The following is a 14,941-nucleotide window of genomic DNA, read 5'->3' on the forward strand; positions in this document are numbered from 1 at the left end:
ACAGATTACATTTCTAGTAGTCACCAGTGTAAAGAGATTACATTTCTAGTAGTCACCAGTGTAAACAGATTACATTTCTAGTAGTCACCAGTGTAAAGAGATTACATTTCTAGTAGTCACCAGTGTAAACAGATTACATTTCTAGTAGTCACCAGTGTAAACAGATTACATTTCTAGTAGTCACCAGTGTAAAGAGATTACATTTCTAGTAGTCACCAGTGTAAACAGATTACATTTCTAGTAGTCACCAGTGTAAACAGATTACATTTCTAGTAGTCACCAGTGTAAAGAGATTACATTTCTAGTAGTCACCAGTGTAAACAGATTATATTTCTAGTAGTCACCAGTGTAAAGAGATTACATTTCTAAGTCACCAGTGTAAAGAGATTACATTTCTAGTAGTCACCAGTGTAAACAGATTACATTTCTAGTAGTCACCAGTGTAAAGAGATTACATTTCTAGTAGTCACCAGTGTAAAGAGATTACATTTCTAGTAGTCACCAGTGTAAACAGATTACATTTCTAGTAGTCACCAGTGTAAAGAGATTACATTTCTAGTAGTCACCAGTGTAAACAGATTACATTTCTAGTAGTCACCAGTGTAAAGAGATTACATTTCTAGTAGTCACCAGTGTAAAGAGATTACATTTCTAGTAGTCACCAGTGTAAAGAGATTACATTTCTAGTAGTCACCAGTGTAAACAGATTACATTTCTAGTAGTCACCAGTGTAAAGAGATTACATTTCTAGTAGTCACCAGTGTAAAGAGATTACATTTCTAGTAGTCACCAGTGTAAACAGATTACATTTCTAGTAGTCACCAGTGTAAACAGATTACATTTCTAGTAGTCACCAGTGTAAACAGATTACATTTCTAGTAGTCACCAGTGTAAACAGATTACATTTCTAGTAGTCACCAGTGTAAACAGATTACATTTCTAGTAGTCACCAGTGTAAACAGATTACATTTCTAGTAGTCACCAGTGTAAACAGATTACATTTCTAGTAGTCACCAGTGTAAACAGATTACACTCTTAGTGTAACACTGTTTTAAAATCTGAGAACTACATATACCACAGAACAACATCTAATTATCTAGCACCTAACTTAAGGTTGTATGCTACCTTACATCTGATGTGTACCTCTTGTACAGAAGATTATAAAGATATTCTTTATGTATAACTGGCTAGGGGGATTTTGTTGATTAATTTCTAACACTCTTTTCAATTGCATCACAAATCTCTGGCCTTGAATGACATTAAGGCGACAATGTCATCGTTTCATCTCTGGTAAAGGTAGCATATCGCCTTTAACACCTGTTGTGTCAGCCGTGTGTCAAAATCATGTGCATGTGGACATACCTCAACGTCAGATATGTCCTTTATGACTGTATGTAAACATGTTAAACATTGTCATCATGAGAAATCATGTGATATGTCAAAGGCATGTTTACGTAATGCACATCAAATACCAACACTTTATCTGTTTATTATCATTCTCTTAAATGACACATTCAGTGAACATTTTGCTGACACAAACAGGCAAGATGCGAGGTGCTTATTACAGAATATACTTTATTACAAGGAACTGGACAAAATATGCGCTATTTCAACCTCTATGAACCTACTAACTTACTAAGTAAGGCAGCCACATGAAATAGAATTCATCAACAGTATGTTTAGTAGAAAGAAATTATCAACAGAAACATTCATCTCGTAATCTCTGCATCTATTTATGTATTTAAGAGTAATGCACTCGGTATCATTATATCTGGTTATTAGTAAGATATGAGTGTAACCTACCTATCTTACATCTAACATTGTTTTGTCAATTCTATTTATTGAAAAACTTCCATTACATTTATATTACAAAGAGTAATAAAAAGTTATGGGAGAACAAGTGGCCCATAGGGCCTGTATCACTCATATGGTTTAGTTTGCTGAAATTGATTAGGTAATTCTAACTAAAGGAAAAGAAAAATCTTAAATAACTTGTTCTATTTCCAATATCTGGTGTCACTCCTCCTGCCCCATGGGGCCAAAAGCCAACGTTTATAAAAAATGTAATTCCCTTTCAATGAAGAATGCTTCGGACCAAATTTGGGCAAAATCTTATCATCCCTACAAGAATAAAAGAATTTCAAATAATTGCTCTATTTCCCCTACTGGGTCCTGCATTCCCTGCCCCTGGTCGCTGAAACCAATCCAATAATACAAAATTAATTTCCCTTTAGCCAAGAATCATTCCTAGGGAATAAGATAGAGTCATAGAAATTAATAGATTTTCTTTTTTACAAAATTTGTTCCCCTTCCCCAAGGCAAGTTTCAGAGCAAAGATGGTTAAAATCCTGTCAGGCATTCATGTCTAGTGATTTAAAGGAAATGTTGATGGATGTTGGAAGACCAATGTCCCGGTATCCCTATGGCTTGCTTGGCCCTTCTTGCCAGCCGAGCCCAAAACTTCTACAATTTTTCAGGTCATCAAAAGACAGACAACTACTGGAGTTGAGAGCTTTCAAATATTTCTGGTTTGGTTTTACAGAAATATTTTAGCTGAACCATTTTCTTTTCCAAACTGGTATTGATTCATTCACACCTTTAAGTGGGTCAGCTAATGAATTTCAGGAACTCAAATTTAGAAATCAAAGTTAATATTCAGTTAAACAAGTATTGTCACAAATCACTTTTAAATGAATGTTAAGGCTCACAGTTTATGATAACATATATCTTAAAAGTGGACCAGACTTAAAAAAAAACATCATCATCTCTTCCATCAAAGAGTTTCGTTTCTACTTAAAAAAAAAAACAGTGGCAGTATAAGTTTCCTTATAAAAGGGGAATAACTCTACATTTAAAAGAGCAAAACTACAAAAATGAGACATGTACGGAAACCAGTTCAACATATTCTGGGACACAACAAGCATCAAGGATTTTATCAAGTATTGTTTCAGTATACAATTACATGTAAAAGTGATGGAGAATTGACAAACAATACACACAAACACCATACCCAAGAAATGATTCAAACAATCTGTGTGCACATACTTTAAAACATCATGCAGCTGATAAAATCAGTATTCTTTTTTAATTCACAATATCCAAACAACACAAAAATTTGCATTTTAACATTTTCTTGACCAGTTTAACTGGTTTTCAAATAAAACTAAATTGGCTTAATAAAGGTGCATGATATTTACTCACAAATAATTCATTAGATACATCTAAAACATGTTTGAATCATGATTTGTGTTGCAGCTGTGAAGAATTGAGTCTTTGACGGTAGTTTACGATTTCCACTAAATGTATAGATATACTTCCTGCTTATACAGATACACAAAATAGGTACATCAGGGCTAGCTATACAGTATACCCTGTCTTCAATACAAATCACCAGTTTCAACAAGAACAAATCCCTACAGTATAGGATTATACGGAGGAGACAACTTCCATCCTTTTACCACTTAAGAAAATTTGAGACCACTTCTCACAGACATCTAATGTGTTTTGCAAAAAAAGGAGAGTTCCATGAAATCAAAATTCTGTATATAACATATAATTGATATAGCACCCCCGTATTCATTCTAAGATCCATCTAAATCCCTATAAGCAAATTCCATTTATTGTCCATTTATTTAGGGATGGAAAGGAATATCATTATACTACATAATCAGGAACTCTCCTTTTTGTGAAAACAGCTTTGAGCTTTTCCTAAAACAGGACTGAGACAAGGATGTATGATATCGTACATGTTTACTTCACCAATTAACAGAACTTTCCAGAAATAAGAGGCAAGATGATCACATCTCGTATGCTATATATATATATATATCCAATAAGTGAAAGGAATTGAGCGATACAGAGTTCCTTAATATAGTGTTCCTTATAACTGGCATACAACGCCTACATATGATACTGTAAATAGACATAATTATCATGTACAAGTTATCTGTATCTTGTAAGATTTAAGTATTTGATGCAGAAATATATCGCACAACTTTCCACACCAATGAATCTCGAGGTCAGGTCTCATGATCTCAGAAAGCATATCCTTCAAGCACTTTGATTGGTAGATCATTTATTTGAATTCAAATCAAATGATGCACTTTTACTCAATATGAAAACAGTATGGCAGTCTTTTCTTTATAATTAATCACTTCAAACAATAAGAAATTGTAATTTGAAAATTAGAATCTGTGATAGAAGTCTTACATACAATATCCAAATGATTCTAGATACATGTTGTCAAGTTCAATCAAACTCTTGTCACCTTTCATAAATTCTGCTTTCCAATCTCAAACATTCAAGAGCATGGGCGAATGAGAAACACACAGCGCACTTGTAAGTGTAATAAATAGAGCAGACATTCTCAAACAAAAATGGCCCACATTCTCAACAGTACACACTATTCACCTGACACAACACACTGAGACAAGAAGACATTTTTGAAGTTGTCAAGGACTACAGTATTGTATTAAAAAATTTCATTTAAATCAACACTTGATGTTTTTGTAACATTTTAAATGTATATATTGTTGTAGGCAAAACGGTGAGTGGCATTCAATGATAACAAGTGCCATAGAAGTTCACTTTATTTTTGTATTTCAATTAATTTTTCATTCCAACAGAAATCAGTTGTCATATTTACAAAGAGGAAGTATAATATTTCCGTTTTGTTCAATCTGGGGAATGCTTATATGATTAATGACTATAAACAGAAACTGACATTTAATTTTGTCACCTTTTTCTTAACTGAGGTTTAAAATGACTGTCACCTAACTCTGTCAATTTGAAGACTAATGAAAACTCTTATGCTTCTTCGGCCTCTTTCAAATATAACTGTCACAGCCAGCCTTAAATCATTATATCACAATTAGATTTAGCATAATGGGCTGCTGAAATGTTTTAAAATTTCATTCCAATGATAAAAATCTGTTCTGACATGGCATTGCAAGAAAAGGCTAATTATGACTATAAAATGTAATATTTAAGTACCACTGTGTAAAAACTTCCACTTATCCAAATAGTGTTGATGTATAGTTTTAACTGTTATATATAAATATGGCTACTCCTACAGGAATATTCTCAATCTCAAGCCCCATGCCTCTGAGTGAAAGGTTACAGGGTAAACCGATCTCCCTACTTTTGAGTCTAAGCTTTCGGGTTAAGCATTGGCTCACTGGGCGTATTGAAAGACAAATATAGAATACAGGGTGGTTGAGTAGTGCTGTGTTAATGCGCTTGCCTTTCACCTAGACATCCGGGGTTCAACTCCCAGAATGGATGTGAAAAGGTATGTGGTCACCAGTCTGACCACCTAGGTTTTCCCTGGGGTACTTGGGTTCCTCCCACAATAAGACATACTTCCATCCAGGCCAACAAGAGTGGCTAATTTAAGTTGGAAAAACTTGTTTCATGATTGTTGTAAAATGAATAAAGTTTTTTTATTTATAGATATACAATAGCCAGTTCTCAAGAATACACAGAATGACAATTTCTGATCTCGCATCAACCAGTCAACTCTCAGGTATACAGATGCAGTTCACTCCCTTATACACTTAGATATTAGATATACATCACAGTCAACTGAAGCAGAACTGGACTCTCTCCTAAATAGCTTTTATAATCCTGTGTCTGTCTATAGGATCATGGAGCATCAGATATACACACATACATTATAGGACCATCCTGTCCATGATGGCCATCTCGTAGAAACATCTATAATGTCAGATTTGAAAGAAGCTGGTACCATAACATTATTCTCTTAGGCTTGTTTGTATGGTATGAAGTGTGTTGTGTTCACATCAGAGTTAAAATGTATGACAAATTAATCGGGATATTGCTATTATATGACAACCAAAAATACAATTGTATGTCACTTAACAAGAAAAAACCTCACAAGTCTACACAGGGTCTTTCCAACACGACATAAACCACGGCCACAATATGATAGACACTATGTAAAATGTTCAATGACCATGAGAGGAATTGCTTCGATTGGCAGTAAGAAAGTTCTAGGTGCTAACTCTTGTTACTATGAGTGACGGAACCAGCCAGATTGGCAATAATGTTCTGATCTGAAACAAGCTAAGACCATATCTTTGAACTTTAAACAAGTCTAAATGACGTGTTGTGGTTGTGAAAATAAGTCTATATTCCGACTATGTTGACATGGTATGACTATGGTATCTGTATACTATGTACGGTTAAGCCAAGGCCTGAAGAAGTTTTGTATCACATCAAACAAGTTTTCTGAGGTTTGATACAAGGATGTGATAGAGAAGGATTCACAATACTGGTATGTTACTGTGGAATGCTGGACAATATGTACATATACTGGATGTTAAAAACCCTTAGATCACACAGGTGATAAAACTTTTCCTCAAGACTTACCAGCAATATCACATTTAATACACTATAGCATACATAACGTATTATAAGAGTTTTCATTGGTAGAATGTCAAACATTTAACCACAAAATCATTGCTTAGATAAAGATCGATGTCATCTCGTGAGAAATAAACAAAGCCTTTTTCCTTTGAAATAAAAGAACACTGTCACACTCAGGTAAACTTCTGCTCATCTTCCTCACAACAACACTTGTAATTATGATACGATTAAAACACTCTGCTGACAATGAACACAGCCCAGCAAATCAAATCAGTAATAATATCATGCGTGTAGCCATATTTTGATCATATATAGATGTCAACACATTATGACAAAAAAACAAAAAAAAAAACAAAAAAACTATGGAACTACACCAAGACTAGTATCATTTAAGTATATCTATGTAATGACCTTGGACTTTTCATCCCTACCTGTCATCCCATGAACTGCATTGGACTGGCCCATCATCATTGAGGGTCTGTTCCACATTGCCTCCACAGGAGTCACAAGGTCTTATACATGTGAGGCAGATAAAAAAAGGGAGTTACATGATTGGCAGGTCATTAAATGCTTTAATAAAATTGGTACAATAATTCTGATTGGCTTATAATGGTAAATACAATCATTCTGATCTGATTGGATCTTAAGTGTTATCTTTGACCACACAATTTTGATGTGACGGTTCACTGGAACACTGATTGACGTAATATAAGATATGGCCCATATCGTTGACGGTACATTCTGAAGCAAGATGATTGAAAAAATTATCCTTCAATGACACTGGTCACATGATACAGAATATCCAGTGGAAGCAAAGTACTACACCATGTGTCATGTAAGCACTTCAGACTGAAGCTCAAGTTGTACAATGAAATATCCAGCCAACTCGGCACCAAAGGGTTCCTGGTTGCCAGCTGGGTATACCACACAATCAACATCCTAAATGATATCCTATTTCAATGATGTCTGAAATAAAATGAGGATGCACCCCCAACTTCCACCATTCATACATCCAATGAAAAGTTCTGATATCAATCACATGACATCTGATATCCAATAAGAATTCAGGATTTGGGTAGATCCACTACAGGTGCGGGGATCACTGGTGTATTCCAGCTATGGATCCTGTTATGCCTCACGAGTCTGTGGCGTTGGGAGACAAAACCTTCTTCTCAGATTCTTTCTGCTGGGCACGCTTGATATACAGGTTTAATAATTTAAGCTGGAAAATAAAAAGACACCAAAAATTATCATCTAGCAGAATCAATATCTAGGTACATACTGGGCTTTCTTTGGGCCAATAACAGACACCATTTCCAATTGCAAATATTTCGTATTTAAACCAAATTCCAAGGTTTGCAATTTACTGAAATTTCCTTCCAAATTCGGCACTTATATTCTCAACATGAGGCAATATTGCCACATGCATGTACCAAGCTAGTGAAAAAACATACACTGAAATCAAGTCAGTATGTTGATGTTCACTCCTTTATCAGAAATAAGGACACCTTGGTTCAGCAGCATGAAAGTGTGCTTATAGGAACAGAAACCTACTGAAAACCTATCTATTAAGTGCAGGGAGGGTCACAGTAGGGACAGTGTAGGAAGGGACATGAAGGGAGGGTCACAGTAGGGACAGTGTAGGAAGGGACATGAAGGGAGGGTCACAGTAGGGACAGTGTAGGAAGGGACATGAATGGAGGGTCACAGTAAGGACAGTGTAGGAAGGGACAGTGAATGGAGGGTCACAGTAAGGACAGTGTAGGAAGGGACAGTGAATGGAGGTTCACAGTAGGGACAGTGTAGGAAGGGACATGAAGGGAGGGTCACAGTAGGGACAGTGTAGGAAGGGACATGAAGGGAGGGTCACAGTAGGTACAGTGTAGGAAGGGACATGAAGGGAGGGTCACAGTAGGGACAGTGTAGGAAGGGACATGAAGGGAGGGTCACAGTAGGGACAGTGTAGGATGGGACATGAAGGGAGGGTCACAGTAGGGACAGTGTAGGAAGGGACATTAAGGGAGGGTCACAGTAGGGACAGTGTAGGATGGGACATGAAGGGAGGGTCACAGTAGGGACAGTGTAGGAAGGGACATGAATGGAGGGTCACAATAGGGACAGTGTAGGAAGGGACAGTGAATGGAGGGTCACAGTAGGGACAGCGTAGGAAGGGACAGCGAATGGAGGTTCACAGTAGGGACAGTGTAGGAAGGGACAGCAAATGGAGGGTCACAGTAAGGACAGTGTAGGAAGGGACAGCGAATGGAGGGTCACAGTAGGGACAGTGTAGGAAGGGACAGCAAATGGAGGGTCACAGTAAGGACAGTGTAGGAAGGGACAGCGAATGGAGGGTCACAGCAGGGACAGAGTAGGAAGGGACATGAAGGGAGGGTCACAGTAGGGACAGTGTAGGAAGGGACATGAAGGGAGGGTCACAGTAGGGACAGTGTAGGAAGGGACAATGAATGGAGGGTCACAGTAGGGACAGTGTAGGAAGGGACATGAATGGAGGTTCACAGTAGGGACAGTGTAGGAAGGGACATGAATGGAGGGTCACAGTAAGGACAGTGTAGGAAGGGACAGTGAATGGAGGTTCACAGTAGGGACAGTGTAGGAAGGGACAGCAAATGGAGGGTCACAGTAGGGACAGTGTAGGAAGGGACATGAATGGAGGTTCACAGTAGGGACAGTGTAGGAAGGGACAGCAAATGGAGGGTCACAGTAAGGACAGTGTAGGAAGGGACAGTGAATGGAGGGTCACAGTAGGGACAGTGTAGGAAGGGACAGCAAATGGAGGGTCACAGTAAGGACAGTGTAGGAAGGGACAGCGAATGGAGGGTCACAGTAGGGACAGTGTAGGAAGGGACATGAATGGAGGTTCACAGTAGGGACAGTGTAGGAAGGGACAGCAAATGGAGGGTCACAGTAAGGACAGTGTAGGAAGGGACATGAATGGAGGTTCACAGTAGGGACAGTGTAGGAAGGGACAGCAAATGGAGGGTCACAGTAGGGACAGTGTAGGAAGGGACAGTGAATGGAGGGTCACAGTAGGGACAGTGTAGGAAGGGACAGCAAATGGAGGGTCACAGTAAGGACAGTGTAGGAAGGGACAGTGAATGGAGGGTCACAGTAGGGACAGTGTAGGAAGGGACAGCAAATGGAGGGTCACAGTAAGGACAGTGTAGGAAGGGACAGCGAATGGAGGGTCACAGTAGGGACAGAGTAGGAAGGGACATGAAGGGAGGGTCACAGTAGGGACAGTGTAGGAAGGGACAGTGAATGGAGGGTCACAGTAGGGACAGTGTAGGAAGGGACAGTGAATGGAGGGTCACAGTAGGGACAGTGTAGGAAGGGACAGTGAATGGAGGGTCACAGTAGGGACAGAGTAGGAAGGGACATGAAGGGAGGGTCACAGTAGGGACAGTGTACAAGGGGCTTAGTGATGAGACAAAGAAGGGAGGGACACATTAGTGACAGTTTACAAGGGGCTTAGTGATGAGACAAAGGAGGAAGGGACACAGTAGGGAGAGACCGTGTACAAGGGGCTTAGTGATGAGACAAAGGAGGGAGGGACACAGTAGGGACAGTTTCAAGAAGGAATGTGAACAGACAGTATAGAGAGGAACACAATAGAGAGGGAATGTGTAGGAGAATGCAGGGAGGAACAATCTTTTGGAGAAATATTACATAATGGATTTCTACTGTATTAGAACTTTGATGTTGTCAACTGGATCTACAGAACACATACCATCATTGTAGCAGGAACTTTCCCCAAATTACTATTGAAACAGCTAATGCATCCACAAGGACAGAACAGGATGAATGTAACAAACATATGACATTTTAACAAAGAATGAATGTAACCTTTTACAATTTCAAATTAATTTCAATAATCAATTTTTCAGAGACTAAAGATTCCATGCAGCCCTTTCTACATCCAGATCAACAGGAGAAAGGTTTATAAGAGGTTAGCTGAGGGCACCTTTAAAGTATCCTACTGTTTGCACCAACTATCACCTTTGATATCTCTTATTCCATAAAGTACACACATGTACACATAAAAGCCTCGAATAGAAACCTTACGAAACTACTGTGACAATACATCAGCCATGATTCTGTCAGAAGAGTAGAATTTACGACGACAGACTCCGGTTGATGACAGAGTGACTATATTTGTAACAGAGATGTCTTTTTTCTTCTGATGACAGAAATAAAATGCCCAACAGGGACCAAACAAAACGGCTTTTTCCCAAAACTGTCAATATAGGCTAGAATTGATGATTTATGTCCTTGAATATACAGCACTGTGGTGAGACGTACAAAAGGCGAGAGTTTATATTTAATACACATGGGTGGATGGCCTCCACAGGTAACGCCATGCTCCATTAACCTCGAAAGGAAAATTAAATTCCATGAAAGAAATTACCAACAATAATGTTGATTTCGTCCCTGCCCAGGACAGCATCTGGTAAAGTGGTCATAAAACACTACGTGGTTAGAATGGAATGAAAAAAGCAACATATAAGTAAATTGATATAAATAAAATATGTTTTATGCAGATGTGTTTCAATTATTTCCAATAAGAGTCTATAAAATGCATTGATGCTGAACCTTATTTTTCAAATTTATCAATTTACAAAAACAGGAATAAAGGAGAACTGAGGTGGTTGGGATCACATGTGTCGTTAGAGTTACTGTAAGATATTAGAATTCTGCCTGTCAACCAGTATGTGTACTGTAAATGACCACTTATCTATATATATGTAAACTTTTATTACTCTAGTTTAATAACACATTTGTACTTGACTGCTTTATGACTGGACCTTTAAAATATAACCTAGATGTAATAGTTCTTATTTCATTTGACAAAAAAGCCTTGATGTAGTGCCTCACATTAACATAAGATAAAACTTCAATTAAACTCCTTCACTCCTAACATTCAGTAAAGTCTTCACTCCTAAATCTCAGTAAAGCCTTCACTCCTAACATTCAGTAAAGTCTTCACTCCTAACATTCAGTAAATCCTTCACTCCTAACATTCAGTAAAGCCTTCACTCCTAACATTCAGTAAAGTCTTCACTCCTAACATTCAGTAAGGCCTTCACTCCTAACATTCAGTAAAGTCTTCACTCCTAACATTCAGTAAAGTCTTCACTCCTAACATTCAGTAAGGCCTTCACTCCTAACATTCAGTAAGGCCTTCACTCCTAACATTCAGTAAAGCCTTCACTCCTATCATTCAGTAAAGCCTTCACTCCTAACATTCAGTAAAGCCTTCACTCCTAACATTCAGTAAAGTCTTCACTCCTAACATTCAGTAAGGCCTTCACTCCTAACATTCAGTAAAGCCTTCACTCCTAACATTCAGTAAGGCCTTCACTCCTAACATTCAGTAAGGCCTTCACTCCTAACATTCAGTAAAGCCTTCACTCCTAAATCTCAGTAAAGCCTTCACTCCTAACATCCAGTAAAGTCTTCACTCCTAACATTCAGTAAAGCCTTCACTCCTAACATTCAGTAAGGCCTTCACTCCTAACATTCAGTAAAGTCTTCACTCCTAACATTCAGTAAAGTCTTCACTCCTAACATTCAGTACGGCCTTCACTCCTAACATTCAGTAAGGCCTTCACTCCTAACATTCAGTAAAGCCTTCACTCCTAACATTCAGTAAAGTCTTCACTCCTAAATCTCAGTAAAGCCTTCACTCCTAACATTCAGTAAAGCCTTCACTCCTAACATTCAGTAAGGCCTTCACTCCTAACATTCAGTAAAGCCTTCACTCCTAACATTCAGTAAGGCCTTCACTCCTAACATTCAGTAAAGCCTTCACTCCTATTCAGTAAGGCCTTCACTCCTAACATTCAGTAAAGCCTTCACTCCTAACATTCAGTAAAGCCTTCACTCCTAACATTCAGTAAAGCCTTCACTCCTAACATTCAGTAAAGTCTTCACTCCTAACATTCAGTAAGGCCTTCACTCCTAACATTCAGGAAAGCCTTCACTCCTAACATTCAGTAAGGCCTTCACTCCTAACATTCACTTCACTCCTAACATTCAGTAAAGCCTTCACTCCTAACATTCAGTAAAGCCTTCACTCCTAACATTCAGTAAGGCCTTCACTCCTAACATTCAGTAAGGCCTTCACTCCTAACATTCAGTAAAGCCTTCACTCCTAACATTCAGTAAAGTCTTCACTCCTAACATTCAGTAAGGCCTTCACTCCTAACATTCAGGAAAGCCTTCACTCCTAACATTCAGTAAAGTCTTCACTCCTAACATTCAGTAAAGCCTTCACTCCTAACATTCAGTAAAGCCTTCACTCCTAACATTCAGTAAAGCCTTCACTCCTAACATTCAGTAAAGTCTTCACTCCTAACATTCAGTAAGGCCTTCACTCCTAACATTCAGTAAAGCCTTCACTCCTAACATTCAGTAAGGCCTTCACTCCTAACATTCAGTAAGGCCTTCACTCCTAACATTCAGTAAGGCCTTCACTCCTAACATTCAGTAAAGCCTTCACTCCTAACATTCAGTAAAGTCTTCACTCCTAACATTCAGTAAGGCCTTCACTCCTAACATTCAGGAAAGCCTTCACTCCTAACATTCAGTAAAGTCTTCACTCCTAACATTCAGTAAAGTCTTCACTCCTAACATTCAGTAAAGCCTTCACTCCTAACATTCAGTAAAGCCTTCACTCCTAACATTCAGTAAAGCCTTCACTCCTAAATCTCAGTAAGGCCTTCACTCCTAACATTCAGTAAAGTCTTCACTCCTAACATTCGGTAAAGCCTTCACTCCTAACATTCAGTAAAGCCTTCACTCCTAACATTCAGTAAGGCCTTCACTCCTAACATTCAGTAAAGCCTTCACTCCTAACATTCAGTAAAGTCTTCACTCCTAACATTCAGTAAAGTCTTCACTCCTAACATTCAGTAAAGCCTTCACTCCTAACATTCAGTAAAGCCTTCACTCCTAACATTCAGTAAAGTCTTCACTCCTAACATTCAGTAAAGTCTTCACTCCTAACATTCAGTAAAGCCTTCACTCCTAACATTCAGTAAAGTCTTCACTCCTAACATTCAGTAAAGCCTTCACTCCTAACATTCAGTAAAGCCTTCACTCCTAACATTCAGTAAAGTCTTCACTCCTAACATTCAGTAAAGCCTTCACTCCTAACATTCAGTAAAGTCTTCACTCCTAACATTCGGTAAAGCCTTCACTCCTAACATTCAGTAAAGCCTTATATAACTCCTTCACTCCTAACATTCAGTAAAGCCTTCACTCCTAAATCTCAGTAAAGCCTTCACTCCTAACATTCAGTAAGGCCTTCACTCCTAACATTCAGTAAGGCCTTCACTCCTAACATTCAGTAAGGCCTTCACTCCTAACATTCAGTAAAGTCTTCACTCCTAACATTCAGTAAGGCCTTCACTCCTAACATTCAGTAAAGTCTTCACTCCTAACATTCAGTAAAGCCTTCACTCCTAACATTCAGTAAAGCCTTCACTCCTAACATTCAGTAAGGCCTTCACTCCTAACATTCAGTAAGGCCTTCACTCCTAACATCCAGTAAAGTCTTCACTCCTAACATTCAGTAAAGTCTTCACTCCTAACATTCAGTAAAGCCTTCACTCCTAACATTCAGTAAAGCCTTCACTCCTAACATTCAGTAAAGTCTTCACTCCTAACATTCAGTAAAGCCTTCACTCCTAACATTCAGTAAGGCCTTCACTCCTAACATTCAGTAAAGCCTTCACTCCTAACATTCAGTAAGGCCTTCACTCCTAACATTCAGTAAAGCCTTCACTCCTAACATTCAGTAAAGTCTTCACTCCTAACATTCAGTAAAGCCTTCACTCCTAACATTCAGTAAAGCCTTCACTCCTAACATTCAGTAAAGTCTTCACTCCTAACATTCAGTAAAGCCTTCACTCCTAACATTCAGTAAATCCTACACTCCTAACATTCAGTAAAGCCTTCACTCCTAACATTCAGTAAAGCCTTCACTCCTAACATTCAGTAAAGCCTTCACTCCTAACATTCAGTAAAGACTTCACTCCTAACATTCAGTAAAGTCTTCACTCCTAACATTCAGTAAAGCCTTCACTCCTAACATTCAGTAAAGTCTTCACTCCTAACATTCAGTAAAGCCTTCACTCCTAACATTCAGTAAAGCCTTTACTCCTAACATTCAGTAAAGCCTTCACTCCTAACATTCAGTAAAGTCTTCACTCCTAACATTCAGTAAAGCCTTCACTCCTAACATTCAGTAAAGTCTTCACTCCTGACATTCAGTAAGGCATTCACTCCTAACATTCAGTAAAGTCTTCACTCCTAACATTCAGTAAAGTCTTCACTCCTAACTTCAGCCTTCACTCCTAACATTCAGTAAAGCCTTCACTCCTAACATTCAGTAAAGCCTTCACTCCTAACATTCAGTAAAGCCTTCACTCCTAACATTCAGTAAAGTCTTCACTCCTAACATTCAGTAAAGCCTTCACTCCTAACATTCAGTAAAGCCTTCACTCCTAACATTCAGTAAAGCTTTCACTCC

General features: G+C 38.5%; 1 protein-coding gene across 1 annotated transcript in view; it reads right to left on the reverse strand.

The window, feature by feature from the left end:
- Window positions 1-375: 375 nt before the first annotated feature.
- The window catches only part of LOC132556867 (CLIP-associating protein 1-A-like), a 139,624-nt gene continuing 125,058 nt past the window's right edge, over window positions 376-14,941 (reverse strand). The window contains exon 45 of the mRNA XM_060221308.1: window positions 376-7,609. Within this exon, the coding sequence (XP_060077291.1) occupies window positions 7,523-7,609 (87 nt within the window). The 3' untranslated portion in view covers window positions 376-7,522. The remainder of the gene's footprint in view (window positions 7,610-14,941) is intronic.

Source organism: Ylistrum balloti, unplaced genomic scaffold (genome assembly GCF_031769215.1).
Source record: "Ylistrum balloti isolate Yb309-2 unplaced genomic scaffold, AGI_CSIRO_Ybal_v1 Utg370598, whole genome shotgun sequence".
Lineage (NCBI taxonomy): Eukaryota > Metazoa > Mollusca > Bivalvia > Pectinida > Pectinidae > Ylistrum > Ylistrum balloti.